At 39.5% G+C, this 22535-nt stretch overlaps 1 protein-coding gene across 2 annotated transcripts in view; it reads right to left on the reverse strand.

The window, feature by feature from the left end:
- Positions 1–6486: 6486 nt before the first annotated feature.
- iqck (IQ motif containing K) overlaps positions 6487–22535 on the reverse strand; it is a 28557-nt gene continuing 12508 nt past the window's right edge. Inside the window, exons 8-9 of one of the 2 annotated variants that reach the window (XM_088342215.1) lie at positions 10275–10386; positions 6487–6782 (exon numbers count right to left, since the gene is read on the reverse strand). In XM_088342215.1, the coding sequence (XP_088198341.1) occupies positions 6556–6782; positions 10275–10386 (339 nt within the window). In that variant the 3' untranslated portion in view covers positions 6487–6555. Of the gene's footprint in view, positions 6783–9976; positions 10098–10274; positions 10387–22535 lie in introns of those variants that run through there. The other variant, XM_088342224.1, reaches the window with a different exon arrangement.

Raw genomic sequence — 22535 nt, forward strand, 5'->3', positions numbered from 1 at the left:
TTAATCCACTTTTAAATAAATGTATTTATTGGTTGATTGGATGGACTTTGATCATTTAACCATCTGATTGGTTGTTTTAAAAAATCAATAAATATGACGTTGCCACAGTTATTCCGTACTTGAGTATTTTTTTCACCAAGAACTTTTTTTACTCTTACCCAAGTATGTATTTGGATGACTGCTTTTACTTTTACTTGAGTAAAACTTTTGGCTACTCTACCCATAATGAAATAAATAGACGGAAACCTCTACACCATCGTGTGAAAGCAGTGAACCCTCCATATTTCTTGGCTTTTGATATCTTCAATCTTAGTTAAGAATAGTTGAGACACTCCATATCTATTCCTTCTTTTGTCATCAAACCACTCAAACATTTCCTCCTTGATTTCTGGGTAATGTCCAAGAATTTTTATTTTTTACTCCAGGCAAAGTGTCGTGCATAAATAATATTACAAATAAAACGACTACAATTCAGCACTCTTACCATAATTTTTTGCTCAAATTTCCTCCATTAATGTTGTTTCTGAATAAGAAACGTCCCCTGCCAACTTTCTGCCATCTATTTGTTACTGTTGACACAAAACCAAATGTGCACATATGAAATGCCCCCCTGATTTTAGTATTTTATTTTGGAGATGTAAATGCAGTGATACGGTAGGAAGAATATCAGAATATCACTTTGGAGAAATTTAATTGTCGCATACTCTGTGTTTGAGATAGCGGCACCGTAACCGTGTAAAGTCTACTTCTATTTCTATTATTAAGTGTTTACTTTTAATGTTGTCGACAGATATAAACTTTCCAGCCTTATTTATTTGTTGTAATCAGAGTGGTGTTGCTGGTGGAGGGAGAACTGAACGAAGGAGCTCCTGTCAAATTGCAGTAGACATGATTTATGATCTGCTTTTGAAAGTAGCGGAGTAACACTCCATGTTGTAACGATGGTTGAGTTAAAAAATGTTATCAATCACGTGTTACAGTAGTCGTTACCAAGAAAAGTAATTGCATAGAGTCCATATTTTCGAGTGAGACCTCTCAGAGGCCGGGATTGTAATGTGCGGCCTCTGCCAAAAGAACGCTGTGATACAGTTTCAGTCCAGGCTGGATTGCGAGCTCCATCTCATGTCCCCTCAAATGAAATGGCTCATTTCATCACGCCGCCCACTAAGTGAAGCAGCTGTCTACTATTCTGCGCCCACAAAGAAAGATACACGAGCCAATCGTTTCCGCTCGGCCCGGTGGAGAGCGGCAGTCGTTTATCATCGCCGGGCTTGCCACAACTTAAAATCGCTACTCAGTGCTGCAACAAGGGACACCTACAGGGTAGGAAGTTTTATGTGGTAACATTGATTGGGTTAACACAAACAGTTAGCAAAATGAAGTTGAAATGTTAAATCCACCCCCAATAAATCAATGAAATCAATCAGAAGTGTTGGGCGCGTGGAGGGCAAAGTGGACGAGTGGTTAGCGCATCCACTGCAGTTCTGAAGTCATTGGATTAAACCCAGCTACCATCCTCCTGTGCGGGGCTTGCATGTTCTCCCGGTGTTTGCTTGGGTTTCCTCCAGGCACTCCGGTTTCCTCCCACATTCCAACATGCATGTCAGGTTAATTGGCCTGTCCAAATTGTCCCTAGGTGTGAATGTGCCAGTGTCTCTGTTTCTGTGTCCCCTTCCCCCCTGCCCGAAGATAGCTGGTATGGGCTCCAGCACCCCGCAACCCTACTGAGAATAGCCTGTGCAGATAATGGATGGATGGATTTTGAAATTTCTATGAAAAAGTAACTAAATAGTTACTAGTTACTTCATTTACAAAGTAATTGCGTTGCCCCCCACATTACTGACACCCCAGACTAGTGCGTTACTCCAAAATTAACTATGTAGTTAAAAATGACTGTACTCATAAAAAGCTGACTCCTTATAACTGCTTCAAAATAGTCAAATAATAAAATAAATAGAAGGAAACATGTACACCAATATGTGGGAGCACTCAACCCTACATAGTTCTTAGCTTGTGCAATTTTAAGAGCCTGCAAACTAACTCGTCCGAGACACTCCATATCCATTTTGATTTAAAACCACTTGACGATTTTCTTCTCTATTTGTGGGTAGTGTCCAATAAGTTTTCCTTTGTCACAGAAGCACAATGCAGAAACAGATAAGTACAGTGGTCTTTATTTTGAACAGGATTCAGCACACAGGGAGTCAGGCATTTAAGCAACAGTATCTACAACACCAGAAGCAGAAGTTGTTGTCCAAGAGGCAGGCGAGGGGCCGGTAATCCAGCCAGCATTAAGAGTGGCAGTCCAAGAATTCAGCAGGCGGTACTCGTGATCCAGAGGGGCGCGCAAGGGTTTGGAATACTGCTATAACAACAAGACTTTGACAGAAAGGCTTCCCACGTGATAAGATAGGCAATGAACTAGCACCGAGCCAAGCAAATGGAGTGTTTAAACAGTGAAAGGGGAGAGGTGTTATTGGAGGGTAATCACGACAAGTGACATATGGTGTGAGATGGAAATTAAAGACAGGAATTGAGTGACCAAAAGAGGTATTTTATAGTTGTAAATATGGTTTAGATGTGAGAATATATGGTAGGAGGAACATCAGAATATCATGCAGGAGAAATTACACACCCTCGTATTCAGTGCCATTGTAACCGCATTCAGTTGTATTTTGTAGGTTCACATAAACACATCTACTTGTCTTTAATGTCATATTCAGCATTATGTTGATGGCGGATCAAAGATTATATGTTGCCTTATGAGCAATGTGTTGTAGCTAGATTTGATATCTTACCAGCTTTTAAACTGCCTGGTGGGCGTCACGACTAGCTACAGCCGTACATTTAGTTGTTAGTGCAACCTTTTCCAACATTTTACCTATTTTTACATCTACATTTTTGACACCACTTACTTAGATTGGATTTTAACATAATAATTTTACTTACTTATTTCAGGACCTCTTTGCACAATTTGCTATTCTGCTTGGTTTTCTTTCTATTTCAAAAATATTGAATGCACTTTAAAGACATGCCTTGAAACATACTTTGTCATCTTCACGCCATTGTGAAGGCCCCCTTGATGACATCCTTGATCTTTGAAAAATGTGGAGAGGAACTACCATTCTGGACACTGTCAGCATCAGCGTTGGGACTAACGCGTTACAAAAGAACCTTTCACTTTACTCTGTAACGAGTTCTTGAAATACAGTGTCTTCTGACTTCAGAATTCCTGAATATCTTTCGGATCTGATTTCCCCCTATGTTCCGGTCCGAAGCCTTCGTTCTGAGAGCGCCGGTTTTCTGGTGATCCCAAGAGCCAAGAAGTGTTCCACTGGTTCGAGAGCGTTCTCCATCCGGGCACCGGTGCTGTGGAATGCTCTTCCTCCTGAGATCAGTTCTGCAACCTCAGTGGAAATTTTTAAATCTAAGCTTAAAACACACTTCTACTCTATAGCATTTGAATAACCTATACTTTTCTTGGACAATATATCTGTAGTATTTGTGATTGCAACATCCTTTGCTGTCTGGTAATCCTGAAAGGGGGATGCCACATGTGCGGTCCCTTCTCAAGGTTTCTTCATTTTCCTCATGTTGAGGTTTTTGAGTTTTTCCTTGCCGTCATGTTGGTTCCAGATCAGGGGATGATGTAATAATAGTCTGAAAAAAATAGTCTGTGTAATAACCTGTGAAGCCGTTTGAGACTATTTGTGATTAAGGGCTATACCAATAAAAATTACTTGACTTGACTGAGTAACTCGCATTGTCACATACACGCTTGTTCCACCGGCCACGCGCTCAATGGTGTGGGCGTGTTTATGTTTATCAACAAGGCACAGCTGAAACAGTTGGCGCTGGCTCAAGCAGAGTACAAGCATACTGAGATTCTCCTCATGGAGATATTGACACTACCGTATATACTCGAATATAAGCCAAATTTAGAGCTATAAATCCAAATAATGAAATCAGGGGGTCAGCATATGCACACAGACACTCCCTGACATACGAACGAGTTAGCTTCCGGACGATCGTTCGTAAGTTGAATTTTTCGTAAGTTGCTTCAGTGCTACATTTTGTATGTTTATGGTTTATATAAGTATGTTTAAGGTTTGTATAAGTAATGTGTATTGTTTTGTACTAACAAACCAACATTTAATAAAATAATATGCTCTATAAATATGAATAAAGTGAGGTTTTACTTACTTTTGAGACTTGCACTTCAAGAGGTCCTCCTCCGTGGTAAAAAGTGGCCGAAAAAAGCGTTCCGATCACTTTCTCAAACGCATCAAGCTTTCTTGTTCCACCTTCATTTCAAAAGAAGCGGATTGCCTCTGTCTTACACTTTCTGAATTTCCCCACGGGGATGAATAAAGTATCTATCTATCTATCTATCTATCTATCTATCTATCTATCTATCTATCTATCTATCTATCTATCTATCTATCTATCTATCTATCTATCTATCTATCTATCTATCTATCTATCTATCTATCTATCTATCTATCTATCTATCTATCTATCTATCTATCTTTACACAACCATATTGAAAGGAGGCACGAGATATTAAACAAAAATGTCAAAGTTCTTAGCACGCTAGCGATACAGTACACGTTATGATTACACACGAACCAGGAAGTAGAAGCCGGATTTCTTCTTCTGTGTGGATGCTGGGTGACCTCTTACAGCGCCACACGGCAGAAAGAAGCACTACAGTACTGTCCTCTACTCAGAAAAAGGTCCACACAGTACAAAGTCTAGCTTACAGCAATGTCTAGATCATTTTCGACATCCCCAAAAAAATGTTTTGCGTAAGTCGAAAGTTCGTAAGTAGGGGAGCGTCTGTATTTGGTTGTGTACCAGGAGCGCCTCTCCGTTAGTTTGGTGCTAGAGTATTTATGTTAAATTATTTAGCATAACACTGCCAACATTTGTTATTTTAGTTAGCTGCAGGTAAGTTAAAGAAGCTAGGCTCCAAAAGTAAACATTTAGGCAAAGTTCACACTGCAGAGCTTAATGCTGAATTCCGATTTTTGGATGAAATCCAGTGAGAGCTAACAATCACGTATGACTACCAACCTACAAAAACTAGCATATAACAGGCCACTAAACTCCCAGTAAACAAACATGTTGTTTGAAGCAGCCAAGAGCTAACGTTGGAGCTGTTAATGTTATAAAAAACTTTATATTTCTACTCAGCAAAGTGAGAATATGTTGCCTAAAATATTATGTTGACTTACCTTAGAACAGAAGCAGACATCTTTATTAACTTTATCTGCTTCGAGTAGGTGCTGTGGTCGAAACATAACTTTATCCAAAGGAGACACTTGTCTAGACGTGGCTAAATCGGTTAAAAATACCCCCCATTACCCAGCCTCTCAGGTTACCTCGTATCAGATTTGCATGTACCCCATGCACACCGTTTGACCATTTTAAACTTTAAAATGTAAGAAGAAACACACAAAAAACAACAACGAAAACTGATGAATAGCAATGCAATTGAATAGCCATGCCAGCAGAGCTTGTCTGAGTCTATCGAGTTTGCTACGCGCAATGTTATTGGTTCATTATGTTTAAGGGCGAGGCTTAGCCATAGGTCAACTGGGTAGACTATGCACACGGACATAGAATTGATAGTAAAAGTGTGCTGAATTGTAATATTACTTGTAAAATTATCTTTGCGATACACCATGCCTGGAGAAAAAAAAGAACATGCCCTATACTAGTGACTTTAAACTAGAGGTGACAAAGGCCATTGAAGAAACAGGCAACCTGGAAGCAGCATGAAAGTGTAACATAGACAATTACAATGTCTACTCAAGAGGATATATTGCTGGGAATTGCACCGAGAGACAAACGTGCAAACAGTGGATCAAAACATTGGACAGTACCAAAAAATGGAGATCTTTGAGTGGTTATGGATATGGGGTATATCAGCTACGTGTTCGTTTGCAAACTCTTAAGATGGTGCAAGCCAAGAAATATTAAATGTGTACACTAATTCCACAGGTTGGAGTATTATTATTATTTTTAGTATGTGGCTATATTAAAGCTGTTTTAGGGGGTCAGCTTATATGCGATTCAGGCTTATATAATAATAATAATAATAATTTCCTTGTATTGTCATTCTGTGTAACAATGTACACAGAACGAAATGTCGATTGCACCTGACCCGTTGTAGCGAGCCGATGCAGCCGCAGCCAACAGAGGGCGCCGCCGACCACTTTTTAAGTCTTAGGAATGACTCGGCCGGGGCGCGAACCACCGACCTCCCAGTCTCAAAGCGGGCGCCTTACCATCTAGGCTACGTGGGTGTATAAAGTAATTTGTAACTAGATAGTTGTTTTCAAAGTAACGCAGTCCTATTGGGTGTCAGTACCCAAGGGGGTACAGAATTACTTTTTAGATGAAGTAACTAATAACTGTAACTAATTATAGTTTTTCAGTAACATGCCCAACACCGGTGTCGAGAAAGAGAAAATTAACAGGTTACCATTTGAAAAATATCCAATTTTTATTAAGTCTTGGTTATTAAACTACAAAGCTCACATGCGTCCTTCAACTTGGCGACGATGGCTCTGAGGGAATGGACACGGATTCAGTGTTTTCCTGTTCATCCATGCTGGGCATGCTGGGCACACTGGGCATGAGCTGTTCGCCTTCGTCCGGGGTGATGAGGGGTGTGATGAAAGACATGCTCAACGGGGTGGGAGAGAGCACTGTGAGGCTCAGGTCGGAACTGTCCGATTCTGTGCTTTCGTTGGTTTCAGACATGGTTGTGCCCACTGTAGACAGTAAAAGTTATGTCTGGTTAACCTTGTGTACAATTGTAAATCTCCATTGAATCTTAGCGAAGACTAATTAAAGACCAAGATAAGATAAAGGTCACTAGGTAACATGTTTTTCTATATCAAACATGGGCAAACTACGACCGGTTAAGCTTTCAAATCCAGCCTGCTGAATGGAAATAGTGAAAATATCATGTTAAAAATGTGCTGATACTATGTTATGCCTTTTGTTGCCGTGCCCATATTTGCCACAAAAATAGATGAGAGAAAATAAAAAAATGGACAGTGCAGCAACAAGATTGGAGAGATGACAGAGAGATCATGATGGTAATTACCGGCTGCGATGCATTCAGCTTCAAATGAGTTTTAAACAAGTACTTATTATTTGATGACAATCAAACCTAGTCCCCATAGGTGGGCTTTAGCAAGCTCATTAATATATTGTCCTAAATTGTTGAGCAACGAATTCACTGTGTCGCATCACTGACCTTGGTGTCATTCTTGTCCCAAGAGTTCCCTTCCTTATAAAGAAACACCTTTTTTAAAAAATCATTTTTGTTGCATATTCAATGTGCTGCTCAAGACCAACATGCAAATGACTTAAATATCTTTAAAATGTATTTATATCGTTTAAATGTCAAATGTTGAGCAAAAGACTGAAACAAAACCCTTCCTTGGCCTTTTAAAGGACTCTTCTCACCCTAGCCACCACCTCCTTGCCCTGTTGCCCTCTGTTAGCGCCCAGATCTCCTAAACAAGGACAGACTAAGACAGTTTTTTTCCCAAGTCCATCACCACCCTAAACAAGTGTGCAAAATTGTGACTTTATACATCTTGCAACCTATTTGGATTCTTGTTGTTGTTGCTACTGCTAAGAGTTATTTCACAATGTTTTCTTGCACTTCTGTATCGATGCACCATTTTACAAAAGAGAAACCATTGAATAATTGTTATAACTAAGGCCAGTCTCTAAGCACTGCTTTATAAATATTTTGCCTATTTGTCCTTACTGTCTTTGATTTTTATTTCTCTCTTTAAAGTCTCCATTACATGTTTACCCAGGAGTGCCATGTCTAATATTGTTGCATACAATGTTTCGCAACTTTAATATCAATGACAATAAAGACAATTTAATTAAATTCAGTTTTGAGTTTTCAAAACCAACCGTCCATTATCTGCACCGCTTATCCTCAGTAGGGTTGCGGGGGTGCTGGAACCCATCCCAGTTATCTTCAGGCAGTAGGCAGGGGACACCCTAAAACTGGTTGCCAGCCAGTCACAGGGCACACAGGGACAGACAATTCGCTCGCTAATTCACACCTAGGGACAATTTGGACCGGGCAATTAACTTAACATGCATGTTTTTGGAATGTGGGAGGAAACCGGAGTGCCTGGAGGAAACCCACGCAAGCATGGGGAGAACATGCAAACGCCACACAGGTTCGATCTCATGACCTCAGAACTGTGCTGCAGTGGTTAGCGGCGCCGTGCTGCCCAGTTTTCAACACATTTTACCTTTTGTGTTTAAAAGGGACATATTATATCATTTTGCTTTCATTTTCACAGTTTCAAAACCAATTTTATAACATTTATCGGTTCCAGACACTGTATCGGCTAATATTTATAATCAAATTTATCAATCAATATTTTCCTCTGGCCTGGTTCCTCTGCAAAAATTTTGGACAAAAAAAAACAAAAAGTTTTACTAACCCATGTTCGATCCATGGCCCAAATAAGGCTTTATACACTATGTGTCTCCAGGCACTTCTGGCTGGCATCATGTATCCATTATGCCAAGAATGATACCAAGAGTAGAACCTGCCCTCTGTTCCTTCACCTCATGCCCCAAAAGTAGCAGTGTGTGCGCCTGCCTGGGTCTCTCATGGAGCTTATTGTTTTTTCGCCTGACTGCCATGCACATCATACCAGCGAAATGTGAAATGGCAGCTGTTGCAGGATCACCTTGGAGAGTGAGCGTGTTGTCGGGAAAAGGAGGAGGTGCAGACTATGGGGGATTTTCAAATAATTCACTTTCATCCTCTTTTTTGAATCTGGCAACAGACTTAAACACAATTGAACTGATTTGAATCACAAGCTGATCCATTAGTGATTGTCCTTTGGAAATAGAGGAGGGAGGAGGGCAGCTGACGGTCAGATAGAATGTCAGATCAGCAGCTATGCTGTGGTAAGGAATGTGGCTGAGCTGAAAGCGGGAGCGTTTACAGTCAAACCGTGGGGGTCAATGTTTGTCCACTTGGAAGACAAGCTGCTTTTCCTTTTGCCTTGTTTTGCTTACGATCACAAAGAACAGAGCAAGGTGAAGGCCAAGAGGCTATGAGTTATCTCAGATGGTAGATGCTTGTTATGTGGTATGCAATGGATAAGAAGCTATCGGATGGATGGATGGATGGATGGATGGATGGATGGATGGATGGATGGATGGATGGATGGACGGATGGATGGACGGATGGATGGATGAACAGATGGACAATTGGATAAATGGGTGGATAGCTGATGCATGAATAAATCAAAAGAAAAAAATGAACCCAAATTCATTTTTCTTAAGGATCAATAGTGTCATAAATAACCAAACTGGATCCAAATAGGACTGACAAATAATGTTTGGGTACCAGTTCTCACCCAGTCTACCTCAAAAACTGTCAACCTATGCACACATAGGTTGATTTTTCATTTATTTTGGGGATATTGGGGATTGGGGATATAAGTGTTTCCATTAGTGCATAACGTTTTGTGAGGGAACCCAGGCAACTCCTGCCCAATCAAAGTGGCTCATAGCCTTGATATTCAGTGTAGAGACAACATTTGCTAGCCATGCCTGAATAATTCCACCTTCCGTCACCGAAACCCATGACTCTTGGTGGTGCTGCTCAGTCATGGACTTCATTAAACATTATTAACATTGTAATGATCAGAATGTACACCACAAACATCTACAGATCTATGACTCTGCCTTAACCAAATCCAACAAAATATTTGTTAATTTCATGCACCAAATGTATTTTTACACCGCCTCCGTGATTTTTGGTTGTTTAATCTGAAGGTTGCTTGCACAAAGAGCTGAAATAATTCCTCTTTATTCTTCCTTTGCTGTTTTTTCATCCTTGTACTGTACGTACCATCCCCAATCCTCGTTCCCTCTCACTTGCACACATACTAAGCCCTGCAGTCATTAGCTCTTCTCTTGACAGCTTTCCCCTCCTTGCTTGCATTCTCTTCATCCCTGCCCTCATTTTCAAAGTCCCTGCTACATGTATCCTCATCTTTTTGGCTTTGAAGAATTCCAATCTACGACTGCACAGCATGCAGAAGACTACATTTGCACTTGCACACAGTCTAGCCAGCTAACAATGTTTACTACGTTTTTATTGACGACAATAAAGATAATTCTACTCTATTCTAGCTGGTACAAAGCTTTTCCGTCACACTAAACATAAGCAACGATGCGCATTTCAATATGTTTCCTCTTACCTCGCTTCTCAACCTGAGCCCAGAATTCCCTGACGGCCTTGGTAATGTCACGGGTTACCCTCAAGTTCTTCTGCCACTGGCGTAGCTCCTGCACATGGGGCTGGGCCCTGACCTACATGCAACACAAGTAAAATCATTGACATCGCACATTTCACATTCCACATTCCAAAACATAATATCTAACAAAAAATTAATCGCGTCAAACATGTGTTGCAGTGAGTTGGCTTAGCTTCGCTCATGTCATGTAATGTTGGTGCGATGTTGGTAGGACCCCCAAAAATAGCAAATGAAAACATAGTAGATTCACTATTCTTATTATTTTTATTATCATTATAATTATATTATTATTATTATTAATATTATTATCATCATTTTGTCATTGATGTTATAGAAGTAATCATTATTATTGTTTTTATTATTATAATCATTAATTACTGACACAATCAAGGAATGGACTGGTGCCATCTTTGCCACAACACAAACTCAGGACAGGAACAGTCAAACGTGGGAAAAGCTCTCCAAAGTTGCATCCTCAGTGGTGCCCTGATGACTCAGGGGATAAGGGATTCGTGAGCCGTGGACGGTAAAATATTATCAGGCGTTTAACCGACCTGTGGTACAGAAAAGGTTAGGGACTATTATTTTAAGGAAGGGCAGCAAGAGGTGGTGGCTGGAATAAGAGGACTCCTGAAAAATGTTGTTGCCTCTGCTCCAGTATCACCAACAGTAATTGTCCCCCAGACTTGGCAGAGAGCAGCTGATGATTTTCTGGCCTGTGTTGATGACTCTCTGTAAGTTTCTTCTGTCTGCTGCAATGCTCCAAGATTACCACACTTGTGCTTCCATATGCAAACATGCTCTCCATTGTGACTCGGCATAAGATCACCATTCCTGTCTCTTTAAGTCTATAAATAGAGGCTAACTGTTGGGAATGTTGAAATTTTAATTAAAAATGGCCTGCATAGTTAATTAATTTCTAGACTCTAAATCTGGAACAAACGAGTTAACATTATTTCAAATGGGACGAGTGTCACAGAATAAACTACAATGAACCTTTGGAGGTAAGAGTTATTTGTCACAAAATGATGCAGATTAAAAACAACAACAACACAAGCACACAGTGAAAATTATACGGATTAAGTGCATCGTACGCATTACATTTCCAAAACCCGTGAAGTGACACAGTGGACTGTTGTAGCGATGCCTTTCGTTTGGCGCAAAGCGGCCTTGTACAGCATTGAAATCTGTGGTCGTGTGAATGTGCTTCCAAGCAACACCTTCACCCGGCAGCAGTTAGCTAACTTTTCGCTAACTCACGCTGCCATGATACAAATAAAAGGCCTTGTAATCAGCTTGGATAGGAAGCCTACAACCATGGTTCAACTCCAGAACTATCAATCTGATGAGGCATGCGAGTTATGCTAAGGTAATGCTAATAGTCCTACTGAAGAGACTGAAACCACAGGCTGAAAACATCCTAACCAAAGAACAGGCAGGATTCGTGGAGGAAAAGACCATCACAGAACAGATTTTGAACAGAGAACAACACCAGAGAAACCTCTGTCATGTTTTTTAGTGGATTTCAAGAATCTGGAGGGACAACAACAAAGAAGTGTAATCAAAGATCAGACACATGCAAGCACTGGTTACTTCCATCTTCCCCTCCGCTTGCGAAACATGGTCTCTTTACAGCAAAACTGGAAAAGAATATCAAGGCTATGGAGATGCGATGCTACAGTCAACTTCTAGGCATCAGCTATTAGCCCATGTGAAAAACAAAACAGTGTGCAACACCATCAGAGGGCACATTGGAACCTACAAAGAACTGTTGTCGGCTGTGCGCAGATGGAAACTTCAGTGTCACAAGATCATCAGGACTGACCAAGATGATTCTTCAGGGCACAGTCCAAGGGGGCAGAAGGAGAGGAAGACTGAAAAAGAACTGGCCTGACAACATTAAGGAATGGACTTTTGTCGAAGGAACTGTCAAAAGTGGGCAAAGCTGGCCAGAGTTGCGTCCACATTGGTGCTGTACACTGCAAAAAAATAAATACACACCCAATGGCAGAAAATGTCGCTCATTTTAAGCTAAGCTCATACATTTCTTTATTTTAAGATATGTTATCCTGTTTTAATAGTAAAATAAAATAAATGAATACTTCAGATAAATAAACTATATTATTTAGCAATATTCTCAATACGTCATGGTTACCATGGCGCCCAATAGGCCGCGCCCGTGTGGCGCCAGCTGCGGCTCGTTGAGAGACTGGCTGCCCGTCAAATGAACTTCTGCCCCACAAGACGTGGGTTCTGACTCGGTTCTGTTTTCCTGTTGATATTTCCAGTCCGGTATTGTTTATTTTTGTCCTGTTTAAATTCAGGTTCCAGTTTTGTTTCCGTCTGTTTTTGTCCTGTTGTTATTTTCTCCATGTTTTGTTCCCGTCTAGTTTCTCAAGTTTATTTTCGATATCCTGATCCGTTATCTATCTTGTCTGTCCCGTCCCGTCTGGTATCGACCCCATCCGTCCAGTATCAACTCGGACAATTGGAATCAATCTCATCGGTCTCTGGCTTCGTGTCTTTCCACGCCAGGCCGGCTGCCTAACCTACATGACTCCCAATTTCCAATAAAATAAAGCCTTGTGTGAGAACGTCACGCAATTGGTTCCTGATCCTGTTCTGGTTACAAAATATTGGGATTGTAATTCAATATGTGATCTTTTCACTATTATTCGTTGTGTTTGGTTTTAAAAGGGACAGTGTGCACTATTTAATGCTTCTTAGTGGTAAAAAAAAAACATATTTTATTCAGTAAATAAAGCTATATTCATTTTTACAGAAAAATCCACAAACTATCATTTTTGAAAATACTTATAAGGTCAAATTAAGGGCAATTATTTTTATAACATGAACCTAAACTAGACTGAGCTGACATATTGTCTGCCATCTTGCTGCTATCACAAAAAACCTTGTAATAGGCTGGGTATAGAATTAGAAAAAACAAAGTGTGCAGTTTGGTAGTAGTATGTATTCTTGGAATTTGCAGAACTCATTTTCAGTAGCATTACACCGGGGGTCTCCAACTTTTTTCAAGCTAAGAGCTGTTTTGTTATGTTTTTTACTTATTAGCGCAAAGGGCCGGTTTGGTATGCATTTCAAAATTAATGAATTATCTTACTAATTACTACGTTGTTACTATGTTATTACCAGGTTAATTATTAACTGTAGGCTTGAATAGACTCAACCACACAAAAAAAATCATTTTACTGTACTAGAAAATCACAATGACCCAGCACTGGTGAGCTATCTTCAGAACATCTACGTGGGCACCTCAGCTGTCCTAAGAGGGCACCCTGTTGTAGACAGCTGCATTACACAATACAGCGACATCTAGTGGTCAAATATTACACCGTGTCCCTTTATATACAAGTTACAAATCTACATATGATTGATTTTACATTAGGTTTTTGGTCTCATAGGGTAATTCATGATGAAAAAAAAATTAAACCATGATATGCAGTAAAAGGTTTTTGTTTATTTGGTTAAGGGTGGGTAAACACTTTTTTAGCAGTCACTATCATCCTTTTAACTCAATTTCATTGCACAACCAAGCGAGTTTCTTAGTCTACAGGGGTCCGTGTGCATATTTGCTAAATTTCCTGCACAAATGCGGCTTCAAGCCGGCCTACTATTCAAAGCTTTCATGTATGGCGACAAGCGGCTCATTCAGCCGGAAACGCAGACCTACTTCTGCAAACTGGGTGACCGGCGGGGTACGTGTATGTATGTGCCACTCTCAGCTCTTTTTGCCCTTACGTCAAGCCCGATCATTGCTCACGCTGGCCCACTTTTTTGACAATAAATAGCACACAACTGCACTTGGACAACCCAGTTAACTAAAGTGGACTTTAGTCCATCAGAATGACAAAAAAAACAAAATAGAAGGGATGTTAAGTCAAGTCAAGTCATGTTTATTTGTACAGCCCTTAATCACAAAGAGTATCAAAGGGCTGCACAGATCAAAGACTATTGCAAACTAAAGACTCTTATTACACCATCCCCTGATCTAAAACCTACATGAGGGCAAGGAAAAACTCAAAAACCTCAACATGAGGAAAATGAAGAAACCTTGAGAAAGGCCACACGTCAGGTAATCCCCCTTCCAGGATGACCAGGCTGCAATGGATGTTGCAATAACAGATAATACACAGATATTGTCAACATAAAATATAGGTTATTCATTTGCTATAGAATAGAAGTGTGTTTTAAGCTTAGGTTTAAACATTTCGCATAAGAATATGCTAAATTTTAATCATTTAAGATGTTTATAGCTAATAACATAAAAAATATGGAGGAGCGATCCTGCCATATGTCGAACTAGAATTAGACCTACAAATACATGCTATATATAAATAAATCATAATACTACTAATAATAATACTGTACCTAAATATTTGACATAAATGTAATGTGTCTTTTTTATTTCCCGTGTATTTTGACATTTATTCCGTCAATTACTTCTACTATCTTTCCTGGATTTCAGAGGAGGATACTTGCATGAACGTATGTGTCAAACAATAAAGTCATGGGTCAGAACTGGCACTCATTTTTGTGATAACATTTGTACGGTGATATACTTCTAAAACACCCAAATCACTTATTGTTTTCACTTCAAAAAAAAATGTTAAAATAATTCTCATTTTATTGTTTACTTTAAAATAAATGCACTCATGTTCAAATTAAGAGTTCTAAAAACATCACAGTAATTCCTTCGGAACTTCGTAGCTAGCTTTGATATGCTGCATCAATATAGATCTCTACATTGTCCTCTTACCTATCGTTGCTGCCATGTAAACAACACGTTTTTTACTGTTTTGCATATATTGTAAGGGGATGGTTTTTTTCCCCTTACATTTTAAGACCATTTTTTTGCCATTCTATCCTACTTCTCACACCTTTCAGCCCTAAGGTATTGCTCCCCTTATTAATGAATACAATTCTCCTTATTAAGCAGTCCTAAACCTTACAACACTGCACCTATTTACTCACAGCAAGAAAATTGAATAGAAATTCAGTTAATTTGGGAACAAATGTTTATTGTGTTTACCAAACAAACGACACTAAAAATTATTTAAGCATCTTTAATAGTTATTTAACCACTAGCAGTAAATGTAGTGTTATGATACCTAGCAGTATATTGTGTTTTTCCAGCAATGCAAAAATTGCTATACGTTGTACAAAATTTGAAATGATTGAAAAAAAACATATGAAATATTTATGAATATTTCACAACGTAAGTCAAAACGGAAATTCCTTTTTGCTTGACAGCTACAATATATATTGCATACTATTGTTCTTTGAGGGAGAGTGTTCAACAGCAGCCACAGGAGTTTTGATGTTTTTTTTAATGAACTCAATTATTTCGGTCAGTGGTTAATAACACACATATTTAAGAATAAGTATTCCTTACTTGTGCTTTGGCAAGCAAGCCAGCATTCGCTTATTGTGCCAAGCAACTTGTTTATTTATGTTTGATTTCACACACAAACAAGCTCAACAACCCTGAATGTTTTTGGGCTTGCTGACAGAACGCCAACCCACTTCAAATTCGTTTTTTCATCGATGTGACTCGCTTGCCCGTATAAAACGCTTCAGCAAGCTGAAAACTAAACTCGAAATGCTTTTTCCCTAATCCTTTGAATTATTAAAGGTTTTACATAATTTCGTTGCTGACGACTTTCTCTTCCATTTTCTCTCTCCCCTGCCTGCATGTTTTCGGTATGCAGACAATACGCTGGTTAAAAACTCTTGGAAAGAAGCAGATTGTTTGAAAGTTGTCATGACAACATTGGTTGTAATGTAGACGCAATGGAGCGCGAACTGTGCACAGTGGATTTGAATCACACTGGGTGGATAAATGTGAAGCCTGTTTATCAGACAGTGACAACTCATACTCTCCGCTGCCTGTCCCACACTGATCCTGGGAAGGTATTCCCCAACTGATTTTTTTTTCAATTCGGCACAGAACATGAAGTGTTCCTCCCGAGAATTATGCAAATATGTCGCAAAATATTCCACGTGCTTGGGGACTTGAGAAACTTTGTTTAAAGTTGACCCATCTCGCTTGTTTCATCTAGAGCTGTGATCTCATTGAAGAAACATAACGCTAGTGGCTAATCCGCTTAACTCATCGTGTGAGGCAGCTCTAAAACAGACAGCCATCGTAGTGAACAGTGATTGCATACCACGGAATTTTGCTTGGAGGTATGCTATTTTGGATTTTTGTTTGTCACTGTGGTGTACTTTGTTCGGCTAGCTACACGTTAGCGTTGAGGCTGCCGAAAGCTTTCATGTTTTGTTTGCATCCGATAGGTGGTCGTCAGCTACCCATTGTGTGTTTTTTGGGTCAGCTAGCCTAGTGTTAGCAGTGGTTTTTCTGTGTATTTTGGTTTATATCCAGCCGGCTTTGTGTTTATCAGGGTAGCCGTTGCCACTTTTCGTTGTTGGTTCCCTGTTAGCCTGACTGCTTTGGCTCAGGTTTTTCCGTGTTCCTTGTTTAGCTGATTTCCGGCTGGGTTTGCAGTTGTGGCAGTGGCTGTTGCCGTTTTTTTCTTATTGGTTCCCAGTTAGCCTGGCTGTTCTCAGTGTTTTTTGTTTTTTTTTTGTCAGCCAGCCTCGCGATCTTCCACCGAGGCTGCGGTTGCCTTTCGTTGATGAGCCCCGTGTAGCCGAGCTATTTTTGCCAATTATCCCCTTTTTGGCTGTACGGCCTTTCCTGTACCATTATTTCATCCACCTACATTTTCTACTCATAAACTACCAAAACGTTGCCATTCGGCTACTTAACACGTGAAACAATATGGCGACAGGCTTGATACACGTGCTGGTGTTCCTCTGATGACATCACAGCTCAGGATGACAAAAAAAAGACATGCTTCAAAATGCATTATCTCAGAAAATAATTGGTATGGTGTAATTGTGCCCTCTGCAGTCCTTTGGGACATTTTGTGTTCAAAGGTTAAACAAATAAATGTAACTTAACTTGACTTGAATATACTGATAATATATATATATATATATATATATATATATATATATATATATATATATATATATATATATATATATATATATATATATATATATATAAATATATAGATTTTATGCAAAAGGCATGTACTATTTCCTCACATTATAAATGTTTAAACATTTAGGAATACCTTTTACCATCAGCCGAGCGTGTGTGTGAATATGCGTGCATGTGCTTGTGTGTACGTGCGCATTGCAGTCAGTGGCATGCATGGATGAATGGATTAGTGAGCAAAGTGTAAAGACGATTACGCAATACGCTGAGACCCCCCCCCCCAGCACTTGCTTGACAGGAGCAGGGACAACAGACAATCGCATTAAGTGTCAGCTTTTTTTCCATTCATCTGCGCAATGTTTTGATGCAGAAAAGCCGACGACAACACACTGAATTTTTTCTCTATTTCTGTTTTACACTGCAGTCAACGATGCGTCACGCAGGTTATATAACAGCCGGGAGAGCAAAGGAGAGGCAGTGTGTGTATTCGAGCACGAGGGAGCTTTGGGCGGTGAAGGGCTGACAAGAGCAGAAAATTTGAATGACTAGAATAGATAACCATACAAAACTATTATTCTGTCAAGAATATTTGCAGTTTAAAATAGCAGACTGCCTGCAACGTGAAATCATTTGCATTTTTCCCTTTGAAAAATGGCCTTCTTGGCATTTTAAATGATGGCTACGCCAGCAGAGAGCACAAGTAAACCTGCACACAAGCATGTGATTGAATGCAGGCCAAGTAAAACGTTGTCCATGACAAAGGATTTTAGATTCAATAATAACTCTTTTTATTTATTTATTTTTTGGTTTATTTCAACAGATTTTGTGCCCTTCCTTCTGGTGTGCACGTCTTTATCTCCTATATTGCTAACATAAGGCATATTATATAAACAAGTTACTTGTGAACAACAAACATGCTAGTTGTTCTTCTCAGAGGACAACTAATATGTCATAGTTAATTGTGAGATTTGGGAGATGCTAGTATTGGATGACGCTTTTAGTTTACACACACATACACTCAAAGTTAACATAAAACAATTAATTTCCTAAAAATGATACACCTTTGTTTTCTGTGAGCCCAATGTAAACTCATAGCGCCAAATGGCAAAGACGGGTTTATGGGCAGCATTATTTCTCACAGTAATCCTCCATTTTGGAAAAAAGTACATGCAAGAGAACAAATATACTTGATGGATTGGCTTGCTGCTAGCTTGATAATGCTGTCTCTAATTCTTTTGTTTAGGGCTGAGGTGTTTGCCAAATCAGAATATTTGGTCTCACTATCGCCCTCTGTCATGAGGCAAGAGTATTACAAGCTTCACTCTGCATCTCCAGACACTCAGCACAGTAATATGTTACATAGTAATTGTATTAGTAGTATTTAAAATATAATGTTACATTTCTGCATTTTCAAAAAGTACAAAAAATGGTGACTTTAAACAGGAAACAACTTTTACACTGAATAAATATAATGATTGAATAGATTTATATTTATATTTCCATGATGATAGGAGAGGCTCAGCCTCAAGTGTCTCCCCCGTCTGTACATCACTGTATAAAGGCACTAAAGTAATAGTTAGATGTTGATCCAATAAACAGCCACCAGTTGCTTCTTCTTCGGTAATCAATATGGGATTAGCATATGCCAAATAAAGCTTTTCATTGCCGATCACGCAAAACTGGAGGACACCCTACGTGCAGTGAGACATGTGCAATTCACTGACTAAATTAGGAACTCATATATTTTAACATGTTATATGCTGTTTAGGATAACAAATCGATATAAATTGGATCAAATCATTTTTTGTTTGATTTTAAAATTGAGAATGCGCATTTAACCCTCTTAAAAGCGGCCGACGGACTGTTGAGAAGCAAATATGTGTCAGTGCGGTGTCACCAGTCACTGAAATACATCATGCCACATATCATTGGAAAGCTTGACTTGTTGGGATTCAAGATACCATTTAAAAATGAACTCATCACAGAAAAATCACGATCGGTTTGAAACAAGATACCCGAAAACTATAAAGTCGGGGTAGCTCACCAAAGACGTCGTCTTGCAGCCATCACATTCGATGATAGTACGCAAGCATGGACTACTTACATCCGCGAGAGTGTAGTGAATGCAACCGTATAAAATATTTACTCCAAAACAAATGATCATGCCAACAAAGAAACTCTGCATTGATGGATGTTCCTTGTTTAGCTCCATAATTCCTGTTTACAAATAAACAGACGAGTAAAATTATTTTGTATCGCCCGTTCGCGACCTAATTGGTATTCACATCTTTTTCAGACAAATGCAGGCTTTCTTTTACGGTCCACAAACCGCATTGGCCTATTGGTTGTTTGGTTGGATCCCTTCACCACTAGGATCATAGGGCACCATTTCCAGTGGTGTGTCTTAGGCAAGTACAGCCTGGTGGCGGCCATCCCTCTCCAAGCCAACATAGGCTTCCATCCTTTCGCATGTTAGTGAACGTACTAACTACTGTGACTGTAAATGCTAAAAAGGACCCACCTTCTTTACCTCCGATCAGCTTTAGCCGATAGTGACCGATTCAAATGATGATTTATACATTGGTTCACCAATGTAATGTCCCTATCATATTCAAATTACCGTATTTTCCGCACTATAAGGCGCACCTAAAAGCCTTTATTTTTTTCAAAAGCTGACCATGCGCCTTATAATACAGTGCGCCTTATTTATGGATCAATTTTAAAATTGCAAAGTTTTCCAACTAACTTGCAGCCGCCGACTAGATTTTCCCCCGAACGCCAAGTAGTACGCGGTGGATGCTGGGATTTATTTACCGGCGTTTCATTGGCTAACCAATGTGTCAATCATCATTTGAATCGATCACTATTGGCTAAAGTTATTCGGAGGTCAAGGGGCGGATCCTTTTTATCATTTACAGGCTGCCATTGGCTTGAACGGCGAAACAAAGCCTGCAATTGGCCGAAAAAGATGAATGTGTATAGCATGTGGCTGACGGCATAGAGAAAGCATTTTTTTCTATTCTGTATTTGTAAATATTGTATTCTCCTGGATTTACTACCCTCACGGATATAAGAGGACATTGCCTGCACATTATTATGAACACAACGACTTCGGTGAGCTACTCCGGGTTTTATATTGTCCCTGTATCTTGTTTCAGACTGAACTCGATGTTTCTGTGATAAGCGATGCAGATAATGGATGGAATGGAGTGTCTATTTTTAAATTCAACTCCATTTCAAGTGTTTATTGTTATATGCACAGTAAAGTTGCGAGCGAAAAAGAAAATAGATACTAAGGAATGGTTAGCATTTCTTGAATCCCAAGACTTTAACCTTCGGAATGATGGAACGATGCATTTGAGTGACATCGTACGGACACCGCATCCGCATGTGTTCTCGACACGTATTTGCGTCTTTGCAAGCTTTCGGAATGTTAAGGGGGTAAGAAGTTGGACTGAACTATCTGACTGTTTTGTCCACGTTCCCATTGTAGCGCCTTATAATCCGGTGCGTCTTATGTATGTCAAAAATAGGACCAAAAACTATTTTTTCGGGGTGCGCCCCATAACCCGGTGCGCCTTATAGTGCGGAAAATACGGTAGTGGAAATAAGTGTGTGTAAGGTCACTACTGACTAATTTTTATGGACTACTTTATGCACAAGTGTGCACATCATTGATTGACTTCTGAAAAGAGAATTCCAACGTTTACAACTCCTTCAGACTGTGTAAAAGAATGGCTGAAGTAAAACACAAATTTGCAAATATTTGAGTGTTGAATACTGGTTGTCTCCAAATGGCCACTCTTGTAAAAACCCAGACCTACCCTTGGACTGCATTTATGTAGCACTTTTCAAGTTACTGAAGACTTCCCAAACTGCTTTACAATGTATATCACACTTACCTATTCACGTACACAATCACACACCGATAGCGGCGTCAACGATGCACGGGGCCTACCTGCTTATCGGGGAATTAGGGGTTCAGTGTCATGCCCAAGGACACTTCTGCATTAAACTGGGAGGAGCTATGCTAAATATTACAGTGGCTTATTGTGTAGAATGTGTGACAAGTTGGTATTCTTGTATTTATGTTTACTGTACATGAATGTAGTATACTGCCTCCCTGTGGCCTTGTCGAATGGAATGCACGGACCTACGGCACTTTTCAACGAACATGCTTTGCTGCACAAAAGTAATCAAAGGTTAGGGTTGTTATTGGACTGAGCATGTCACTATTCTAATCCTTTGGCCCCTTAGTTAAGCATAGGCTTCTAAACACTTCTAATTACCGGTAATACCTCCATGCAAGTGTCAATCAAAACAGAGGTTTGTTCAGACATTCGATCACACACTTATCACTCCTGTGGGCATGAGACAGATTTGTGAACTGAAAAATCTATTCCACTCACAATTGGTCACATGCTTGTTGCAGAGGCATTATGTAGCAGACACACTCGATAAACCCCCAAATAGTCCTAACTTAGGTTATTGTGAGGACATCCATGATTATTGTAGCACCTTACTCCAACCTTAACCACAACCAACCAATTATCTAACTTTAACCGTCCAACCAATTTCTAAAGCGCAGCCTTGACTGGAATCCAGTTTTTATGAAATATTGTTTCTCCTACTTGAGAGCAACAGATTACACATTCATTCTATTGAGAGCTTGTAAATAAACATGGCTATAACACACAGTAAATTCGTGTTTAACTTCAATATGGGTTTAGGACTCATCTTGAGTGGGTCACGTTTTCCTTTCAGCAGTCACCTGAGAGGGAAATCCCAGATCTACTTGATAGGATTAGTTAGATAGATAAAACATGCTCCATAAATACAAAGTGATGTATTGCAAATGCGCTCCAGGTGGCTAGAGGTTTACTTCAGAAAACTATTTGTAGCAAGATGGCAAACAATCATGCCAGTTCCCCCTAGGGGTGAGCCTTAAGTTATGGAAAATAGATATAAATGTATCAACCTATGAGTGTTTACGGAAATGCAAGTTTACATAATGGTTCATGTATTTTGCTTCCTATTCAAATCAATCATGTTTTTTGTTTAATGGATCAAAATTTTCAACCACTAGGACGCAATAAATAATACACAATGTCCCCTTGAAAATCTATTTTTTATATGTTCCAAGTGAATGCAGTACGCCCCAAGAGCATTAAAAATTG

This window comes from Urocampus carinirostris, chromosome 1, assembly GCF_059441175.1.
Source record: "Urocampus carinirostris isolate Australia breed hairy pipefish chromosome 1, RoL_Ucar_1.0, whole genome shotgun sequence".
Taxonomy (NCBI): Eukaryota; Metazoa; Chordata; class Actinopteri; order Syngnathiformes; family Syngnathidae; genus Urocampus; species Urocampus carinirostris.